This window comes from Solanum verrucosum, unplaced genomic scaffold, assembly GCF_900185275.1.
Source record: "Solanum verrucosum unplaced genomic scaffold, falcon-dt-bn FXZP01000161.1, whole genome shotgun sequence".
NCBI classification, from domain to species: Eukaryota; Viridiplantae; Streptophyta; class Magnoliopsida; order Solanales; family Solanaceae; genus Solanum; species Solanum verrucosum.
This window is the reverse complement of record NW_026020127.1, coordinates 180345-201453: the sequence shown is the minus strand read 5'-3', so window position 1 is coordinate 201453 and position 21109 is coordinate 180345. Positions and strand designations below refer to the sequence as shown.

Sequence of the window (21109 nt, the reverse complement as noted above, 5' to 3'; positions counted from 1 at the left end):
ATTCATAATTATTATTATTATTTTTTATAAAATAAAAAAAAAGTAGTCCACTTTCAAATTTTCTTCATCTTCTTCTCTACTTTCTCCAAATATTAGAAATAGAAAGAAATTTTTTTTTTTATAGTTTTTTGGGATTTAATTCCAACATGAATGAGAAATCAAGAGTTTCAAAGGAGCTTAATGCTAAACATACAAAGGTAACTTTGAATAATTTGGCCTTTTTTGGTTTTGTTTTGTTCATATGTTGCAAGAGAGGTCGATGATTTATCAGAAATAGTTTCTTTACCTTTCAAAATAGGATATAAGGTTTGTGTACACATTATTCGAGATAACACTAGTATGTTGTTTTGTACATATGTTGTAAGATTACTTAGATTTTTTTTTTTTGATGATTTGTTACTAATTTGAATTGATTGTTTAGCTATAGAATTTGTTAGAAAGAAACTCAAGTTTGCTTTTGTTTAATCCATAAATTTAATTGTAGATCATATATGTTCATGACTAATCATTTTATTGTTGGAGTTTTCTTTTTCTGGGGTTAATTGATTGTTGGATTATGTACCAATAAAACTCGGGTTTTTGTGTCAAGTCAAATTTCGCCACATAAATTGAAACGAAGGGGGAGGGAGTATTATTTTTGCTCAGAAACCTGAGTTTTTTTTCTTATTCAAGTAAATTTGATGTGATTCTTTGATTATTTAGTTTTTTAAAAAAGGACGTTTTTGGGTTTATGGGATTAATAACAAATTGCTTTCTTGATTAAATTTTGATGGGGTTTTAGTTAAACAACTTTTATATGACATTCTTGAAAAAGAAAAAAAATATGAGTTTTTTCTGGTATTTTGGGGAATTTTCTTTTAATAGTGTTTCAAAAATTCGGAAATAACCTCTCTACCTTCACAAGGTAGGTAGGGATAAGGTTACATACGCACCACCGTCTCAGACCTGACTTGTCAGATTACACTGATATATATGTTGTTGTTGTTGTTATTTGACTTTCCTTGACAGGTAGGTGTTTTAATATTTGGACTTATTATTCCTTGACAGACTGCCATATATATATATGTATTTCAATGGATATTGATTTATACATGTCTTATTAATTTGACATGTCTGAGGTTGGTTAAGCATGATAGACCACATTATCTGTCCAATAAATTAAAATATATAAATAAACTATATCGAATTTTGGATTTGATATGTATCTGGAGATATTTTTGAAAAGTCTGTGTTTCGTGTATATACATATTTCTTGTTGAATTTGGTCGTATCTACCAAAAATGTTGTGTCAAATAATTATATTGTGGCTGTACACAGCTGTATATATGTGTTGAGAAGGTCATTGAGGGATTTTCTTTTTACTTGTTTAATAAGTAATAGCAATGTTAGGTGTAAATGGAATTTTAATCATATTCAATTTTTCTCGTGTCCTTTATTTTAGTGCTTAGCTCTAATTAGTCCTTGTGTGTCGGATCCTCCAAAAGTAGTGCATTTCTTGGAGGATTCGACATGTATGCAACATTATTTTAATAGAGTCAGAGCAACGTAGCTTATCAAGTGTTATTTCAGGCTGCTGTTGGTTTGGGAAAAGGTAGTTCTTTGTAGACAGCACTGAGACAGAATTTTGAGGCTGGATATTGATTGAGTTGCCAAGAGGATTTTTAATACTCCCTATGTTTCAATTTGTTTGTCTGGTTTAGACTTTGCACGTAGTTTAACAAAGGAAAGAAGACCTTTGAACTATGTAGAATGTACCAAAATGTTCTTTAATCTTATGGTCTTAAACATGTCATGTGGAAAGTCAGAATCAATGATCAAGTTGCCAAAAAAGAAAGAGGCGTTCTTTTTGAAAAGGACTAAAACAGAAAGTAAGACAAACAAACTGTAACGGAGGGAGTAGTACTCATACATATTCTTGTGATATGTAATGTGGTTGTATTAAAGCATTTCTCTATCTTCAAAATAGACGACTTTGAAGGTAGATTTCCGATAGGTATTGTAGATGGAAACATGATCAATGTCCACACTCAGTTAGTTTGGGACGGAGGCATAGTAGTAGTTGTTGTTACATTGCAAAGAGAACATGTACGTAACATGATCAAGGTCCACGTTCAGTCAGTTTGGGACGGAGGCATAGTAGTAGTTATTGTTACATTGCAAAGAGAACATGTACGTAACATGATCAATGTCCACGCTCAGTTAGTTTGGGACGGAGGCATAGTAGTAGTTGTTGTTACATTGCAAAGAGAACGCGTATGTAACAGATATTCAGTTAGAAGTATCAGTTAGAAGTATTCTGTTTTCCCCTTTAAGAAGCTAGAAATTTCTCATTTTCTTGCAGATACTTGAGGGACTACTCAAATTGCCAGAGAATCGAGAATGTGCTGACTGCAAAGCCAGGTACATCTACAAGCATTACTATCAGTAACGTGGACTAGAAATGAAACAGAAACAAATGTGCTTTCTCTTTTCATCGAAAAAATGAAAGCTATAAACGTAATGACACACTCAAAAGTCGTTTATTGAGTACTTATTTTATGCAGAGGTCCAAGATGGGCTAGTGTGAACTTAGGAATCTTCATATGCTTGCATTGTTCCGGTGTTCACAGGAGTCTTGGAGTACATATATCAAAGGTGTCGATTTCACAGCTCTGCTTCATTTTGCTTTCTTTAGCTTTATGCTTTCGTCTTGTCATTGCGACTGATCACAACCTTTGTGAGAAATTATATTTACTGTTTCCACGTCCGTTCATTTGCATACTGAAGTCTGAGTTCAAATTTTAGACATTTTCTCATAACCTGTCGATGTAACTTATGCATTATCTGTATGCAGGTAAGATCTGCTACATTGGATACTTGGCTTCCAGATCAGGTTGCGTTTATTCAAAGTGAGCCAGCCGTGTTTTCCTCTTCTTCGTATTATATTTTCAGCAGTTGTTTCTTCTCATTGAATAACTTAACTTCTTCTTGCTTTTAGCAATGGGAAATCAGAAATCGAATAGCTACTGGGAAGCCGAGCTGCCTGCCAAATCCAACAGAGTTGGTATTGAAAATTTTATCCGAGCAAAGTATGACATCATAGTTAATCGTTCCCCGAATCATCTTACTATTATTGTATTAGTTTCTTCACCTGAACTTGGAAATGTTTCATTTCATGATCAACTTTACTAAATACCGTGAATGTGCTAGATATGTGGAGAAAAAATGGATACTACGAAATGGGAGTGTGAAATCATCTCCTGGTGGGAGAGGAGAACGTAATTCGGCTAGTAAACCTAAGACTGAAAGGGATGCAGAGTTTATCAAGCGGAGCATGTCGTTTTCTCAAGAGAGGAAATCTTCTCCATTACCGGATGCAGATAGAACAACGCTTGCTTTGAGGAACAGATTACATAATGCACCTTACGAATCACCTAAGCAGCTGGTAAATACAACTTTTAGAATCATTTTGGATGGTTATATACTCCCTTCCTTCCGTTTCAATTTGTTTGTCTTGTTTTGACTTGAAACGGAATTTAAGAAAATAAAGAAGACTTCTGAGCATTGTGGTCTTAAACAAGCTGGAAAGAGGCATTCTTTATGAATCGGACTTAAAAGGAAAGTAAGACAAACAAGTTGAAACGGAGAGAGTATCTTAGCATGAATTGATAAAATGTTGGTTTTCAATGTTCTTAGCAGGCTGCTCCTGATCCCAAACCAGAAGTTATTCAGACTGCAAAACCGGTAGCCTCCGTGGAAGAACCAAAGCCAAAAGCTAATGTAATCCGTCGCTGTCTGAATAACTAATGTTTTTTTACTTTCTCTTCATACTTTCAAGATAGATAAGGATTCTGATGTTTAGACATGTTTAACAGGTTTCTCCTGATCCCCGAGAAAACGTTCTTCAAAATGTAGAACCATCAATCTCTCAAGTCGCAAAAGCAAAGCCGGGTCTCTCCCCAACTGTATCAACCGTTACCATCAACCATGCTGCTAGTGTTTCTAAAAGTTATACAGAAGCCACGAAAGAAAATGGATCAGTTTCCAAAACACAGTCCGTTGCAAGCCCCCAGCGTATGTTCCTCTATCTAAATGATTTGTGTGGAGTAAAGAGGAAGTCATTATGCAGATAGGCAGATCCAGGATTTGAAGTTTATACGCGATCTCAAATTCATATAAAACACAAATTAGGTCCACAGTCAAATATTTATAGATATCTTACCTACTGGTTCCCGTTACTCTCTGGATCCGCGACTGATTATGCTCAACTGTTTACTCTTCAGAACTTGCATCTATCAAATAACTTGACTAGAATAGTTGATGTAAGATGCTTGAATCTTTCACCACTGACATCGTCTCCGACATTTCCAGCAGCAGAACCAAAAGCAGTAATCCAGCAGAATGCTACTATAGAAAACAAGAACAAATTTGATGCTGGAATTGAGGAACTGATCAAAGATTTTCAATGGAATACACGGCCGGTATCAGCAAACCCCTTGAACAATGTGATTAATGAGGTAATGGATCTCTTCGACGAGGTGTTTCCTTCGTCATTTCTAGTTATAATTGCAAAATCAATCAGTTATACCAATCACTACTGGGGAATCCCCTTTGGCTTGTTCGTGTGTTTGCTTCTTTATATTCTGAATCCTCTTACTGAAAATCTTGGTTCCGCCACTGACTACTGGCATAGCACTGAGCTAATACTTGACAGAATCGATCCTGCCCATCGTAGACATTCAATCTGGTGCGAGTCACTGTTAAAACGTGCAAATGTGCTATTATCCTCTACGCCTTTTTCCTTTCTCTGTATAATTTCATTTCTTTATCTATTTTACTCATTGTAGTCCCTCACGGATTGTCCTTCTTCTGTCCATCAGCAGCAACAAACGTCGCTAGCTCCACATCAGCCTCAGCTCATGCCTGCTACGATGAATCATTTCAGCGGTTCACAAACCGCCTATCAATCATCAAACAGTAACCAGTATATTTCTCAAAACTGGGGAAGCATTGGCACTCAGATCCATGGGGCTAAACAGGTTAGTCCATCGAATCGAACGAGTCTTTCTAATAATCCTTAATCAAGCATTGTTTCTTACTTATCCCCGACGTTTCATCCAGATGGGAGGCACTCAATATATACACGCGTCTACATCACCAGCCTATGCTATGAATCCCAGGTACTTGAAACATTATCTAAGGTTTGCAAATTGTTCATACCGCGCATTCTCCTCCTTGTTGAGACCATGTGTATGTTCTCTCCTTTAGGCACCGTTTAAAGCCTAATCTATACATAAAATGATGTTGAATCAATAGCTGAGAGATAATGATCTTTCAGGAGGTATTAAACATGAAAATAGGAGAAAGAAAGAAACACAGAGCTCATTACAAAATGTTACACTTGTCCCTCGTCAAGTACACTGTCCTTAAAGGACATTTCACTCATGACACAGTGAAAAAAATGATTATGTATATCCCAGGATTCAACAAGCTCTTCCAGTCATAAACGGAGAGCGGTAACAACAAATTAGAAGATAAAACAATTTAACATAGGAGATATAAACTCGCTCTGACTAATAACTTGGATCAATCCTCGCGTCCCAATTCTCATGTGTGTGTGAGTTCGATCTCTTTTCTTGCTCGTGAATATAGATCGTTCATACATTGACTAGATATACGATAAGCCAATAACTTTTTTTTTTCGAATTTGCAGTATGTTTTCTGCAATGCAAGTAGTGCCAATGAATGGAACAGCATCAACAGGAGCTATTAGGCCTTTATCAAGTTTTCCAACAGTTCCTGTTGTTTCAATGCAATCAGGATATAATTATGATTTTTCATCGTTAACACACCAAATGTTATCAAGACGATAAACTATATGTACTGCTCGATTATTAATTGCGATTTTTTTTCGATTTATTTAGAATCTGCAAATATTGTAAATGTATACACATTGTTACATAAACTTCTCCAATTTTTTTCTTATAGGTGTTGAGCATAACAGGGGAACTATACTTGTGTACAATGAATTATTGGTTGGTCCATGTTATATACAAATTTTTTATATATATATATTAGATATAAACTGAAAATGTGGTTCTCTACATCATTGGATATGGAAAAACGTATTCGCACCTGATGTTTACGTCAAATTAATATGATTTTTATGGATATCTGTATTTTAACACTTCAATAAAGTCGTATTGAATAGGCGATTTACCCAAAGTGAAATATCCTGACGTGAATTTGAATTAATCCAACATTGGATTAGATTTTTTTTTAAGGTATGTGAATTTTTAAAGAATCTTGAAAATCTGTAGAGGAAGAAACTATTGGACAACAACCAAATCTCAAATATCTATTATTCTTAGTTTCAATTTATCTGATGATATTTGATTGCACGTGAAGTTTAGAAATTTATTAGATTTTGTGGTTTGTGAGATTATAAATCATCTTATTAAATATAAAATAAAAAGTTTAAATTAAATTATTTAGATATAAGTATGGCATATAAATTGATACAGAAAGTATTAGATTGCACTTATATCAATAGTCAACATCATATACGATCACCAAAGATTGCAATGAAATGGTAACTACTTCTACATTTTTAGTCAAATATCTTGAAATTAAATCCTGAAATAAAATTGTCTTTGATCGAAAATATCTTACTTTCAAAATAAATTTTTCCTATGTAAATCTGAAGTAGTTAAATTCAAAACGATTATCAAATACTAATTGAAAAATGTATGGATTTGTTGGCCAAACTTATTATTACTTACAATAAGTCAAGCCCCTAGTACCTACATTTGTTTGGGTCAATTTTGGAATAAGGTGTCCAATCAATTATTAAGTTATTATTTAACATTAAACTAATGAGTTAACATTCAACTTATGCCTATTCTTATTTGACCTAATCACTTATCATTCCACATCTCAATTAATTTATTATTTTGTTGTACCAAGTTAATAGGAGTTAACTGTATAAGTGGAGTTTCTGTAAAATAAAAGATATATGCAGCTTTATATTTATTTTTATGAAATAGAGATTGTTATCAATTGATTCACGATAACTCCCTTTTCATTTTAATCTCTGGATTTGAAACCAATAATATGTTATAGAATATCCTCATAAAATAAAATATTTAATTAATCAATAACAATATATAAGAATACTAATTATTCATTAAAATTTTATTTTATATCAAAAGAGATTCAATAACTTATATAGAAATTCTATTAGAGGATCAGAAAGAAGACTCCATTCCTAGAAATAAATTGCTCCTACTGAAGAGGACTATATTTTCATAACTCAATGGAAATTTTTTTCTTATTTTAATAGCCTTTTAATGCTAAATGACCAGAAAATTTGGTCAGAATTTGGCCAGAAAATTAAAAAGTCTATAATATCCTTTTTATTTTAAAATAAACTGGTCTTTTTTTCATTTTTTAATTAAAAGATATTAAAGTTAAAATGATTGAAATGTTCAAAAAGATAAAATAAAATAGTGTGAAATATGTTATTTTACCATTATGGCCAAAAGGATTTTTCCAAGAGTTAATATAATTAGTGACACGCTCACGCTTTAAGTGTTCTTCTAACATATATAGTCATTATAAATTTTAGCTCCAACTAATTGTGTCATTAATTAGCTAAAACTTTAGTTAATATACTTTCTTACTTTAATTTGTATATAATTAGTTAGTTAGTATACCTTCTTACTTTAATTTGTGTATAATTAGGGGCGGACCCATGTATAGAGGTTCGGGTTCTCAAGCACCCATTAACCCTTGACGAAAATTTTGTATATGTATATAGAAAATACTAAAAAAAGTTGATATATAATGCTCGCGAGCACCCATTGAACAAAACGCCTCACGGATGCTTTGGTTTTGGAGTTTGAATTCAAAGATCACTAATGCCCTCTATCTCTTTTGACTTTTTGCTTATATTTATTATTGTTTTTCTCAAGTAAACATCAATTCCACTTTTGTTTGATTTTACTTTGTATAAATACCAAATACATTCATTGAATTTTAATTTATCAGGATAATAAAAATTAACCTAGATTGAACCATGAACATTTCAGGAATGGATATATAAATCTGTCAAGACGTTTAATATAACTTAGTAGTTTTACGATGACAATATTAATAGTATATTTAGTATAGTCCCACAAATAATATTAGCGGAAAGTAGAGAATACACATAAATTATTCTTATTTTTATGAGGTAAAAAGATTATTTTTAAAAAACAACTCAATAATTTTACCTAACTTTGTATTTGTGTTTGAAATTCATTTACATTACATAAATAATTTATTCAAAACCTAATATGACATTTTAAAAAAATAATCAAAACTCTTAGAATTAAAATCATAAATCTGTATCCGATTATTCTTTTAGGAGATGTTTGATCTCCCTAGTTATAAAGGTATGTTTAAACATATCATATGACTTCTTGCAAATACAAATACAAATACAAATTATTTGAAACAAAGTTATGTTTAATATTTTCATGTTTATCTTATGACTCTGAAATCCATTTTTTTCCCTTAAAAGCTTTATAATCAACTAAATTATTTTTTTTTTAAAAAAGTTAGAATAAAAATAATATGAATAATAATAGTTGTTTGTATTTTGTTTGACCAATGTGCACAAAAAGTCAAATTGTCGGCCCGAAGGCAGCCAACCAGAAGTCGGTCCACATAATATCGGCGCAGCCATAGCCACGGGTTCCCAAATAATACTACACATCTTCCGCCCACTATACGTTCAATTTAAAATTTGATTTGGTCAAATCTAAATTAATAATTATACACAAAATAAATTAACTATTTTACTACCATGTTAAAGAAATAAACTTTTAAGCCTAAGTTAATCACAAAGCTAACACGAAATATAAGAATTATTCAAAATCATATAATATGACCTCCATGTCTCTTAATAATTGATAAAGAATAAATCTTATACCTAACTCGACGCCAAAAATTAGTTCATATAGCAAAGGTTATTCAAGACTATAAAAAGAAACCATCTTACCCCTAAGCATAGACGTGAAAACTCAACACCTCGTCACACATCAAAACTAGACATTGAAGTTTAGACAATATGAAATGAAAGTTGATATCAGTGGCTAGCCAGGAATTTTATCAAGGATGCCCAAGAATTACATAAAGGATTAAAAAAAATTGAAAAATATACCAAAAATTTTAAAATCAAACTACATAATAATTAGCTTAATGTTCATGTTTACATAATAGGAAGTGAACTAACAAAGAAAAATAAAAGAGAAAGAGAAAATTTAATTAGAATGAAATCACTTTTATGCTTCAAGATTTCACAAACCTCTGAGGGCTAACAACCAAACATGAAAAATAAATAGTAGAATAGAACGAGTTTTTTTAAAATAAGAAATTTTACATGGAGTCTTTTTCACTTTTAGTAGCTTTATAAAAAAAATAGGATTTATATACTAACGTTAAATTAAATAATTACTTTTAAATTTTATTAAATTAATGAAAAGAAAAAAAAATCAAAAGTCAAATTGATTAAAAATTTGGCTACTAAATTTTTTTTTCCCTTAAATTTTCTAATTTAGGATTATTTTAATAGATAATATTAGTTTTGAATTATTTAAAAAATAACAGATTTATTAATTATGATTTAAAAATTAATTAGGAGCTTTTTTGAAAATGTAATAAAAAGTGTAGGCAACAGAGATTCGAACTCGTGTCCAGCAGCTTTCGCTGGACGATTTAATCCAGTGCACTGTTTTAAGGGTGTTCAAAATGTCTAATTTAACCATTCAAAGTATCATTTTACTTATATATAAGGTGTAATTTTCTGACGAAGCGTGTCCTCTTGGTCACCCTAAGCCTAATGTTGCTCCGCCCCTGATTGATATTATGTAATCAATGAATTAAGATGCGTCTGACTATAATATCATATTGTGATAAAGAAATTAACCTAGGTAAAATCCATGCATGAATAAAGTAAAATATTACTATCAAATTACTAATGAGAAAAATACAAGAAAAGAAGCCTCCCTTGCTTACTGTCTTTGATCCAACGGCCCATATCTCATTATATCAAATAAAATACACGTCCTCAATTTATATTTTTATTTAATTTGAAGGTTCAATCAATTTTTTTAATATACTTCTCAAATATTTTGAATAAATTAAAATTTTAAATTTCCAAAAATAAACAGTTGCATGCTTCTGACCACTTATTTATAGTAGCAACTCCCCTTTCTCTCAACAAACTCTGCAATTTCAATCTTCTTCACTCTAAATTCTCACACACATAAACAACCATTTTGATAAGAATTATCAAACGAAATCGAAGAAAATGGAATCATCAACGAGCAATTTGATGTTAACGGTGAAATTTCTGTTAATTTCAATCGGAGCAGTTTCTTCAGCCATTGCAATTAAATCCTCTGCTCCGTTGATTTTATATGAATTTCCTACGATTTGGTCCGGTTTGATTTCATGGTTAAAGCCTCCGTACCTCTACATTTTACTCAACGGTATAATCATCATCATCGCCGCTACTTCTCGATCAAATCGTAAGGAACAACAACAATCCGGCGAGCAATCGCCGTCCTTAATTTCTGCCGGAACGCCGCCGGTGTACTCAGATTTGTTAACGATTTCCAGATCTAAAATGTTGGAGTATGCGCCGGAACTGGTTGATGAACCGGAGGTGTTTGAGGTGATGCCGTTGATTTCTGCCGGAACGCCTCCGGTGAACTCAGATTTGGTATCGATTTCCAGATCGGAGATGTGTGAGTATGCGCCGGGACTGGTAGATGAACCGGTAATTGAGCCGCCGGAGGTGGTTGAAGTAAAGTCTATGGTGACTGTAATGAATGAAGACGAAGGTGAAAATGATGAATTTGTGAGTTCGAATTCGGTTTTTACGCCGTTGCCTGAAGTAGAAACGGAGCTAATTCAACGGCTGACGACTGAGAAACCACTAGTTTCTTCGAGGTTCAGTCATCGGAAACCGCTGATGAGGACGAGTCCGGAAGGTACGAAAAATCTATCAATTTTTTTTATTACATTACTCTGTTCCTATTGATCATCCGAATATACGCTTTTTCAAACGTTTATGACATAGATAAGTTAACCATAATGTGTTTAGGTTCAAAGTGAAAGATCAAAATTCATACCTAAAATATCTCGATTTTTTGAGTTTCTTATCTAAAATATCACGTAAACACACATGAACTATTAGTTGTTGGAGTTTCATAAATGAAATTTCAGATAGAAAAAATGAACAATCCAGAGTTTATGTGTGTTTCGAGGTATGTTTTTGACATGTAACATATAGATATTCAATTGAAATTGATCATAATTCAAGTATCTAAATAAATATACACGTTTAAGAGGTTGTCGATTTATTCCATCTTATGTTTAAGGCTAATTTAGTAAATAATTGAATTTTTCAGGGGTGAAATCTCTAGGGGTGGCTAGAGTAAAGAGGCAAGAGACATTAGAGAGTACATGGAAGAAAATAACAGAAGGGCGTCACGTGCCTCTCACGAGGCACCTGAACAAGTTAGACACATGGCAACATCAGAACCAGAACCGGGGAAGTGAATCCCCGGTTCAAAACATAAAAAAAGCACTTGAACCGTCACCGAGTCAAGATGAGCTAAACCGACGAGTTGAAGCATTTATTAAAAAATTCAACGAAGAAATGAGATTGCAAAGAGAACAATCATTACAACAATACACGGAGATGATTAATCGTGGAGTTTAAGTTAACTTTTAGCAATTTATACTATATTTATTGGTTAGAAAAGTTTTTTATATTTTTTTTCAACAAAAAACTAAGATTTTTTTTTGTTTTTGTGAATGTGTGTGTACATAGGGGGAAATAGTGCAAATAGGGCAAAAGTTTGTGTATATAGAATTGTAAAATGTTATTTTATTGAAAGAGTGTTAAACTTGGGATAAATGAAAATTCAATTAATATATTATTCTCTCTATTTTATTTTGTTTGTCTGATTTTGACTTGACATAAAATTTAAGATAATAATAAAGAATTTTGAATCTTGTGGTCTTGAAATAAAGATATGTGGAATGTATCTAGATGTCTTTTAAATTTGTGATTGTAAACATGTCAGGTGAAAAAAAATCGAAAAGTTTCTAAAAAAAACTTGTTTCTTAAGATAAATAAACTGAAACGAAGAGAGTATAAAATTTCTCGATTTTCAAGTCAAAATTTTGGGTACATCAAAAGATTCAAAACACTTGTTTCTCTCGTGCCAACACTATATCAGTGTCAATGAACAATGATTTGCGTGGTTAGTATGAAAATGGAGGCCATGGTGTAGGGCCCGACCCGACCCGTACTTGGAGTTTTGACAAACAAAAAGTCATGTGTTTATTATGAGACTTCACTAATTATAAATACTCGGACGAGGTTGGTGACACGTAATAAATCTCCTAGATAAATCAATGAATATTGGTGATGAGATGTGAAATTTAGATCAAGCGAGGAAGACGTTAGGTATACAAACAAAAATCTACTATTAATAGTAGAAAAGAAAAGATAACTACACTGTATAAATAAAAAAACACTGTTAATAACCAACATGATTATGGTAAATATTGTTTCACCCTTAAACGGAGGTTTCATGTTTGAGCCCTAAGGATGGAGAAAATCATGTTGGAAACATCACCCCCGAATGAGCCCTACAGTGTTTTAATACTTCTTTATTCTTTCTTTTATTTACCCTTTTTTATTATGATAGTATATACATGACTTTGTTTAATCACACACAAAAAAAAAAATCTCCTTCAAGAGAAAAATACAGCCAAAAATGTTTTTTTTTATGAAATGGTACTAGGAGAAAAAACAGTTGCCAACCCTTGATCTACTTTTATATGGAGTTTGCCATATGTCATCAATGTCTTGTAATTTGATTTGTAAGTTCCTTTACCTCTTGCAAGAACCTCACCATCTACATCTATAATCCCTTCTTTTGATCCATCATCTAATTGTGTGCCAGGCTCAAGAACTAACGCTTTAACCTGTAATTTGTTTTACAATAATCAACAACCTTATTTTTACGTTCGAATTAATTATTGAACATACATTTTATCAGTAGTTTCAACACATAGCATGCACGGAGTTCTGTTGAGACGATATATAATTAACTAAATGGGTTGACGATAATCATGGTATCAGAGCAGAAAAGAGGTATTATGTGGTTCATATCTCATAGTCACACCAAAATCAAATGATACTTCATGAGTTCGGTCCATGAAGAAGAATCAGCACAACACATGAAGGGGGTGTGTTGAGACAAAATAATTAACTAATCAAATGAAATAACGTTGATATATTTCAATAAGTAACACAAAAACAAAGAGTTTGTTTAAGAGATGAGAGATTGCAAAACGGAAGCTCAAGGATGAAACGATAACCCTACCTTGAAGTACAAGACATGTGGTGATTTTACATGGCCGCCTTTGCTCAACTCAGTCATCAATGATAGCAACGTTAACTTTGGACAGTCCTTTATCACGACCAAGTCCAAGTAACCATCTGAAAACTGCAAAAGTACCAAGGTATAATTAGGGTGGACCACAAGGGTCTATTGTACGTAGTTGTCTTACCCTTCTACAACTCGAGCCCTTGACCTTTTAATCGCATGGCTACAACTTTACTAGTTATATAAAGGCTCCGCCTTTCAAGTAAAAGATGTACTAATAGGAACCAATTAAGTTATGTTCAAACTAACAAAAACCAACCTTGGCGTCGGGTGCTGCGAGAGTATCTTCACCTCCCCAAGGTACATTATGAAGCCAAACTGATACAAAAGGCCCCTCAATCTTACGGTTGAAATCCTTCATCTGCAAAGCAGGACCACAATATCCCTTGTGCTGAGCGAAACTCGATTTAACTTCACTAATAGTTTCACCTTCCGGATCAGCTGGTTCTCCAAAAGTTTCATAGCCTGGTGCAGCCACAAATTTTATACAACCATTGTACCTCCTAAGGCGAATTATTCGTTGTATTGCCTGGCCAAATAGTATCGGACTAGCGATTAAGAAGCATAATGATGATGGTTAAGACAACTCGTGTACGTAAAGTACCCGGTACCACTGCCTTAAAGCAGTGTGAGCTGTATGATGATACGAACAAAATCCAACTAGACATTTAGAGGTAAGAAACAATCACGAAAATCAAAGAAACAGAACGTGAAACGTACATAATAATCTATTCGAGCACTACCCATCCATCTATACTTCTCAGACTCGATATCAATATCAGCTATAAGTCCTGGAAAACAAGAAATCTTCAGAGTCAATATAAATATCAGCTATAATTGTCTATTCTGATTCGTTAAGTACTTAATTATAGGACGAACTCAAATCAGTGTCGTTGAAACCACAGGAAAGAATAGAAGATGTAATACCCCAGGCAAGCATCAGCACACTAAAAAACCTGTTCTGCCCCTGTGTAATAGTAGCTACATCTAGTGATTGCTTGTGCCCTGCAAGAAACGAAGCTTCTTAGCCGTAATTGAGAAAGAAAGAGTAATTGAAACTTCACCATGCAGAAACTACAGGTTTTTTTCTTCCAAAAGCCTAGTAATTCTCCACCTCTAATAATAGCAAGTGTTGCATTGGACGCAGTACAAGGAAGACCAACAGCATCTAGAAGAGACTTTGCCATGCCGTTTCCGGTGCCTGTATTAACATTATGACTCACAATTATAAAGAAACTGAAAGGGTTTCTACATACTAAACTTTTCCTAAAAGTTACTAACCAACGACCATGCAAATCATAATGTAAAAAAATCAACCAAAAGCCAATGATGTCGAAGGCACACATAAACCAAAATCATTAGACACCGAAGTAGCTCTGAGTTCACAAGTTAGAAGCCAAATATCTTCAAACAGTTAAAACTAGTTTACCAAGATTAGACATAATGCGTAGCGAAACTAATACACATTAGCTTGGTGAATTCCTTTTGTTGGAAGTACAAACCTTGATTAAACGAGAGTTATGTTTTAAACATTGGTGTCCACTGTCCGTGCATTCATGGCATCCAATAATATGTTGAGATATAAATTATGATTCCAAACCTTAATTCTAATATGTTTACTTTTGAAAACTATCACTTAGTACATTAGAAAAAACAATTCATAAATCACGCATCTTATTTTATGTGGTTTCCAATGCATTAGGAACTTATGACAAATAAAGAAAACCAGGCCTGATCCGAAAAAATGTCGAATTCCAGTGACGAGCGATCTTAAAACATGAGCCAAACAGTAGTCCATAAAAACTACAAGTGTTTAGGCAATTTTACACTCATTAATTCCACCGATATTTATCCCAGTTTATTTCCCAAACAAATCAGGGAGGTACTTATGTAATATTACGGGGAAAAACTGACTGCATCCAGCTAACCTCTACCAAACAACAGCGTGCATGATGTGATTGACATAACAGCTCGGCTTCCCACCAGTCGCCATATAAACTAAAACTAGTATGAAACAACAGACTAAAGCTTAAAAATGATCCATTCTCAGCCTCTATATATGATCGATTAGTTGCACCATCATTTTCTCCCTGGAACAGGTTGCGTAGCATCTTACTTATCCTTAAAAGTCCTTGAGGTGAAAGGATTGTTTAGTTGACACTAATGTTTTGTTGCTGGAACAAGTTGCATCGTGTCTAACTTACCTATCCCTGAATTTTTTTATATTTGCTGACACGTCATGTGTTAAGAGAATGTCTAGCCTACATGTACAGGTAATAGAAATGTGTGGCAGCATGTTGCACCTTTCATTACTTGTCTGAAAATTCTATGTGGTATAAACATGTAAAAAAAGCTAATCAAAACATGCAAAACCAGCTTAGTGTTTATCAAAAAAAAAAAATAGCAATAGAGGAAAGGAGACAAACCTGCAGGTACTACTCCAAGAGGCATCTTTATTGCAGAATCCCAATCCTCCCTTTCAAGTAGTCCATTAACTACCTACTAAAAGTTGAAAAAAGAGAGTGACCATGAGGGATCACCTGATATGTTTATCATCCATTCACTACAAAAAAACGTTTGAGCTTAAGCATATCATGCTCATGAAGCAACTACTTTTTCTTTTGTGCATCTCCGTTGTCGGTTTGGATATTAAGTGAAAACTACATAGTAATGTATATGTGCTCTAACATTGATTGTTTGGTTGCTTTTCCCTATGTTGAAAATCCTATTGGCCTTCTTTAAGAATAATTTTCATCCATGAGATCCTCTTTCATTTTGAACTAGTTAAGAATAACGATAACATACCCAGTGTGATCCACAAGTGGGGTTTGCGGAGAGTAGGATATACGCAGACCTTAATCCTACCTTTCGTGGGGTAGAGAGGTTGTTTCCGTCTCCAATAGACCCTCGGCTTGAAAGAAAGAGAAAATTTTGAAGCATGGTAGCACAAAACCATTTTGAACTTGTAAGAATCTTGAAAATCAATTTGCTTAAACATCCAGTGATACCCTCTCTTATATTGATAATAATTTAAAGGTTCGTGCTTGAGTGTCAATTTTGGAATCACAGTTAATCAATCAATGTCTTGAAAAATATCATCACCGGGAAGGAGCAAGTGTTACATAAATCTCTGATACTTTCATCTTTCACATCTTTTAGTGGGAATTGTGTTTTTAATCAAAAAAATATCTATTGAGCTTTATAACTAGAGAGCATAACGCCAATCCACAAACAAGTAAAGCCCTTCCTTCGTCAAGTATACGATGACAGAAGCTCTTGAGAAAATTTGTCTAACTATGACTACGCAAACACAAAAAGACAATAGGCTCGACCAACCAGTAAAAGAACAATAAATAAAAATAGGCAACAAAAACCTACCTCAACCAAAATTCCATCCCCACTGACACAAACAACTCCATCATATCTCAGAATATCCAATGATTTAGCAACTTCCTTTGCATGTAGCTGATATTTAGTTTCTAAAAATAAAAATCATATAACAAACAATAAATAGAAGCAGATTGCAACCTTATTTTTAAAAAAAAAAAAACTAGAAGCAGATAGGAAGAAAATTCAACACTTCTAACCTTGCACTGTATAGTCAATATTTGCATCGTCAAGTAGTGGTTTTACACTATCAATAAAAATCTTTGATGCAGATCTCTTTCCGCCATAAGGATTCACAAACACAAAAAGTCGCTTTGGACGACCTGAAATTCTGTAAAGTCACATACCCCATATCCATCATATAAAGATCCATGAAAGTAAAATAAATAAAAAAAATACAAAGGCAGCCATGATAACAAGAATACTATCAATAGTTATGCTTTTACTAATGTTGAAAGCTACTGAGTCGATCACTTTAAACTATAATCAGAGTGAAGCATGCCTGAAATGTTTCTTTCTTTTGAGAGAAAGCAACTTAGCTAAAGAGATAACGGTATGTTCAAGAACAAAGCAATAATGGAGAAAATCAGCTTTTCAGCCTCTTTTCGAACATTAATTATGTAATATTTTCTAGTGGGATATCTGAAATTTCATGTTCAATCACACAATGAGATCAAGCGTCGAAATAGAAGGAAACAAAAACCTCAACTGGAAAAACAGGGAACTTATATAAAAGGGCAGTGCACGAAGCATCCAGCGGACCTGCACGCAGAGGTAGGGAAAGGGCTGCACCACCATTTGCATCTTATAAAAAGAATTAAGGAATTTGATTCAAAAGTCGAAAAGATCTAACTCCAGTTCCCTTGAAATCAATAGTCAATCCTACTTCCAATGATCTCCTTATAACAAACCATTGAACAATAGTCAAACATGGTAATGTCTTCAACTGTCAACCAATGAAACATTTTTAAGTCAAGGGAACTCTAATCCTAGAAATGTCCAGAGCTACTCTGAACTTATATTATCAATTTATGAAAGAATAAATAGGAAATAATCATCCAGTAATTCATACTGTCGTTTTGTTGGAATCAAGGTAAAATTCACAAATTTGTAATTTAATCATACACCATCTTGATACCGAACCTGTAATCACAATTAATGCTTACAAGTACAATATAATGATACCATTTCTATTTGTATGCTTACATATACATGTATAGAGATTTTGCATTTTCTGTCTCTTCATTTGCAATTTAAACAAATTACCGTTGTTCAACTACATATCAATATAATTTCACAAGTAAGGTCTGAGGTAGATAGGATGTACGCAAACCTTACTCATACCTCATGGGACTTGAAATTGTATGTACATAATTCATATAGTAGTTGTTTTCACTAAAGCACACAGAGATGCACTCAGATAGTTTCTAGATTCATTATTCAGTAATAACCAACTAGATATTTACTCATATATATTACATGAGACTTTTACTAGTACTTTTTTCAATTTTATTATCATTTTTAATAAATATAAGCTCATACTTTTACCAAAACCATAGCCATGTTCCTCCATGAATCGAAGCTATATACAATGACAATCCAAAAAAGACATAATTTTTGTATTATATGTAGTTAATAACCTCTGTCTGTATACAGAGGACCTACACCCACATGTATTCAAGGTGTCCTAATCAGAAAATTACACTGGGTAATTAAGTAAAATAAAAAATTCTATTTTTATATATATATATACACTTTATATTGACTCCCTTTGGTTACTTCATGAATTCAGTCACTTATATTTTGACACACCCCTAACTGAAAATCCTTGCTCCGCCACTATTTGTGACCAAACTCATAGCTTGTTTCAGTTAATGGGTTCGCAATTAAATATATAAATATTTTATGGATGTTCTAGTAAGGGTTCGTCCAACTCTGCCATACCTGTATAAAAGTTTTAAGATTTTAACTTGTTGCATTATTATGGTATTTTAACCTATTATTTACTTTATTCTCGGTCCTTAACAGATTAGGTATATTATGGATAGTCACAATAAAGTTTATTCTGTAGCTCCATTACTAAATAAAGTAGGTTCTCTTTCTAGTGACAGATTATGTTGCAACTACTAAACAATAAATATAAGACCATCATCATATCACCAAGTATGTATGCGGCCTAATGATCAATGAAAGCGGGTTGAGAGTCATATTTTTAGGTTCAACCTCTAGTGGAGGTAAAAACATTTACGAGTCGTTTGGTATGCTCGATAAGCATATATAGTCCTAAGAAAGTACTACCTTATCCCTCATTTGCTTAACAAGTTAAAACAATGAAAATGACTAAAACTACCCTTGAGTTCCCTCAAACTCTTTTTCTACTCGCTCCATCCCAATTTGTATGATATAGTTTGACTGAATATAGAGTTCAAGAAATATGAGAAAACTTTGCAATGTTTCAAAATTAGCCTTAAAAAAATATACCTTTATAGATTTTTTGCCAAGTAAGTGGGACCCAACATAGATAAAAATATTGATAATATCTTTAAATATTTGTCAAATAATGAAATTTTTCATTCTTTTTAGATTCTAAAAAAAACGAATCATATAAATAGAAACCGTACTAAATAAGTTGAAGAGTATTTTTCTAAAATAAAATACGCAAATACACATTACTTTTAATACAACAAATCAAACGGCAATAAGAAATGATACATATATAACTTATCTCAGCATAATTAATCTCAATATAACCCGTCTTCAAACCAAACGTCTCTTAGTGATTTCTTCTTATTTGTGATGGTGTAAGGTATCCCATATAATTAGCAAAGATGCAAACAAAACTAATTCAAAAAGTTATAATAAAAAAATAATAAAGTTACCAAGTGAATCAATGAACTCGTGAAGCTTTTGACTCCAAATTCGAAGAGAATCCTCAGATAACATCTCCAAATTATAACTCCTCCTCTTCACAGTACCTCCAGTGTTCCCGCCGCAGCAAATAATTCCACCACCGTCGTTCTCCTTAATAGCCCTAATTTTAATTTTCGAACCTTCGACGGTAATCCCGAGAACCTCTTTCTCAATCGACAAGCAATTTTCTCTCCATCGGAGTATTCCTTCCTCCGCCGTGAACGTCACCGGAGTTTCAACTCCGTTAACTCGAACCCGGTCCGATAAAACCGGAGCTGCAGTAATGGGCTTCGTGTTACCCATAATTTAGCGTTGATTATTCTCACTCTCTGTTGTTCGTGGAAGCTCATTTTTTTTTATATATATTATATAAAGCCGGTTTAGGAAGCTTCTCTTTGAATTTATCGCACGATTTTTGTTGTTTCTTGCACTCTTCTATTTTCCTTGTTTGGAAAGCGGCACAAATTTTCGGATTTCGAGATTTAAATGTATTTATTTTATCATAAATTTTTTAATTGTTTTAAATTGTTAATTATTGTGATTTATAGTATTTTTTACATAGTTTAAAATATATAAATTTCATTTTAAAAAAAATTGAAGATTTCGCAAAAATTTTATCAAACTTAAATTGTTTAACTCTCGGAAAATGAAAAATATCACATAAATTGGGATACTGAAAGAACTAAATTTAATGGAGATTTTTGAATCAATCATGGTTTCTTTTTTTAGAATCAATATTATAAGAATTTTGACTAATATTTTTAAATTACAATTTATAGTACTTTTCGTATAATTTTTGAATATCTAAATTTTTTTATTAAAATATTAAATTAATGTCATCTAATTTAACTTTGAAAATTAGTCAAATTGACTTTTATAAAGCGTAATATGACAATTAAAGAGTTGGCTATGTATTAAGCCATACATATAATGATCAATTTGACTTGATGATATCATTATCTTGAGTCGAGCGTGTGTTGGAAATAATCTCTTTATGTTGTATAAGATAGAGATAAAGTTTGTATTCACTTTATTTATAGTATGACCCTACATATGTCATTATTTTTTATTTTATTATTTATTTTGCTTATTATTTCTTCTGTCTTAATTTATGTGAGGTATTTGACTAGATACTAAATAAAATAAAAATGTTTAAAATTTATATTTTAAAATAAATTATGCATATTTATGTAAGTATAAATTATTTCATTAAAAATAAAATAACAAAATAAAGTCAAATTATTCTTAAATATTAGAGAGAAAAAGAACTCATCATTTTTTAGAATGATATATTGAAATAAAAGTGTTATTTAAGACTA

General features: G+C 32.5%; 3 protein-coding genes across 5 annotated transcripts; 2 read left to right on the top strand and 1 right to left on the bottom strand.

Moving 5' to 3' along the window:
- Positions 1-6008, top strand: LOC125825962 (ADP-ribosylation factor GTPase-activating protein AGD5-like). Of its 2 annotated transcripts, none has more exons than XM_049505252.1 (12): positions 1-197; positions 2342-2400; positions 2544-2634; positions 2834-2888; positions 2978-3068; positions 3190-3424; positions 3679-3759; positions 3855-4053; positions 4351-4496; positions 4860-5018; positions 5101-5159; positions 5693-6008. In XM_049505252.1, exons 1-12 carry the CDS (start codon positions 147-149, stop codon positions 5850-5852), a joined length of 1386 nt encoding a protein of 461 aa, XP_049361209.1. In that variant the 5' UTR covers positions 1-146; the 3' UTR covers positions 5853-6008. The 2 variants fall into 2 exon arrangements, with proteins under 2 accessions (XP_049361209.1, XP_049361210.1); XM_049505253.1 differs by having other exon boundaries at positions 116-197; positions 4863-5018.
- Positions 6009-10286: 4278 nt separating this feature from the next.
- On the top strand, positions 10287-11775 carry LOC125825974 (uncharacterized). Its single transcript, XM_049505264.1, has 2 exons — positions 10287-11018; positions 11439-11775. Exons 1-2 carry the CDS (start codon positions 10334-10336, stop codon positions 11750-11752), a joined length of 999 nt encoding a protein of 332 aa, XP_049361221.1. The 5' UTR covers positions 10287-10333; the 3' UTR covers positions 11753-11775.
- Positions 11776-12579: 804 nt separating this feature from the next.
- Positions 12580-20128, bottom strand: LOC125826056 (sphingosine kinase 2-like). 2 transcript variants are annotated; one of them, XM_049505354.1, is made up of 10 exons: positions 19760-20128; positions 17081-17203; positions 16872-16972; positions 15920-15992; positions 14608-14694; positions 14421-14498; positions 14214-14284; positions 13753-14022; positions 13431-13553; positions 12580-13029 (listed from the first exon to the last, which is right to left on the bottom strand). In XM_049505354.1, the coding sequence occupies exons 1-10, from the start codon at positions 20091-20093 to the stop codon at positions 12829-12831; spliced, it is 1461 nt and encodes a 486-aa protein (XP_049361311.1). In that variant the 5' UTR covers positions 20094-20128; the 3' UTR covers positions 12580-12828. The 2 variants fall into 2 exon arrangements, with proteins under 2 accessions (XP_049361311.1, XP_049361312.1); XM_049505355.1 differs by lacking the exon at positions 19760-20128 and having other exon boundaries at positions 15920-15995.
- Positions 20129-21109: the final 981 nt, after the last annotated feature.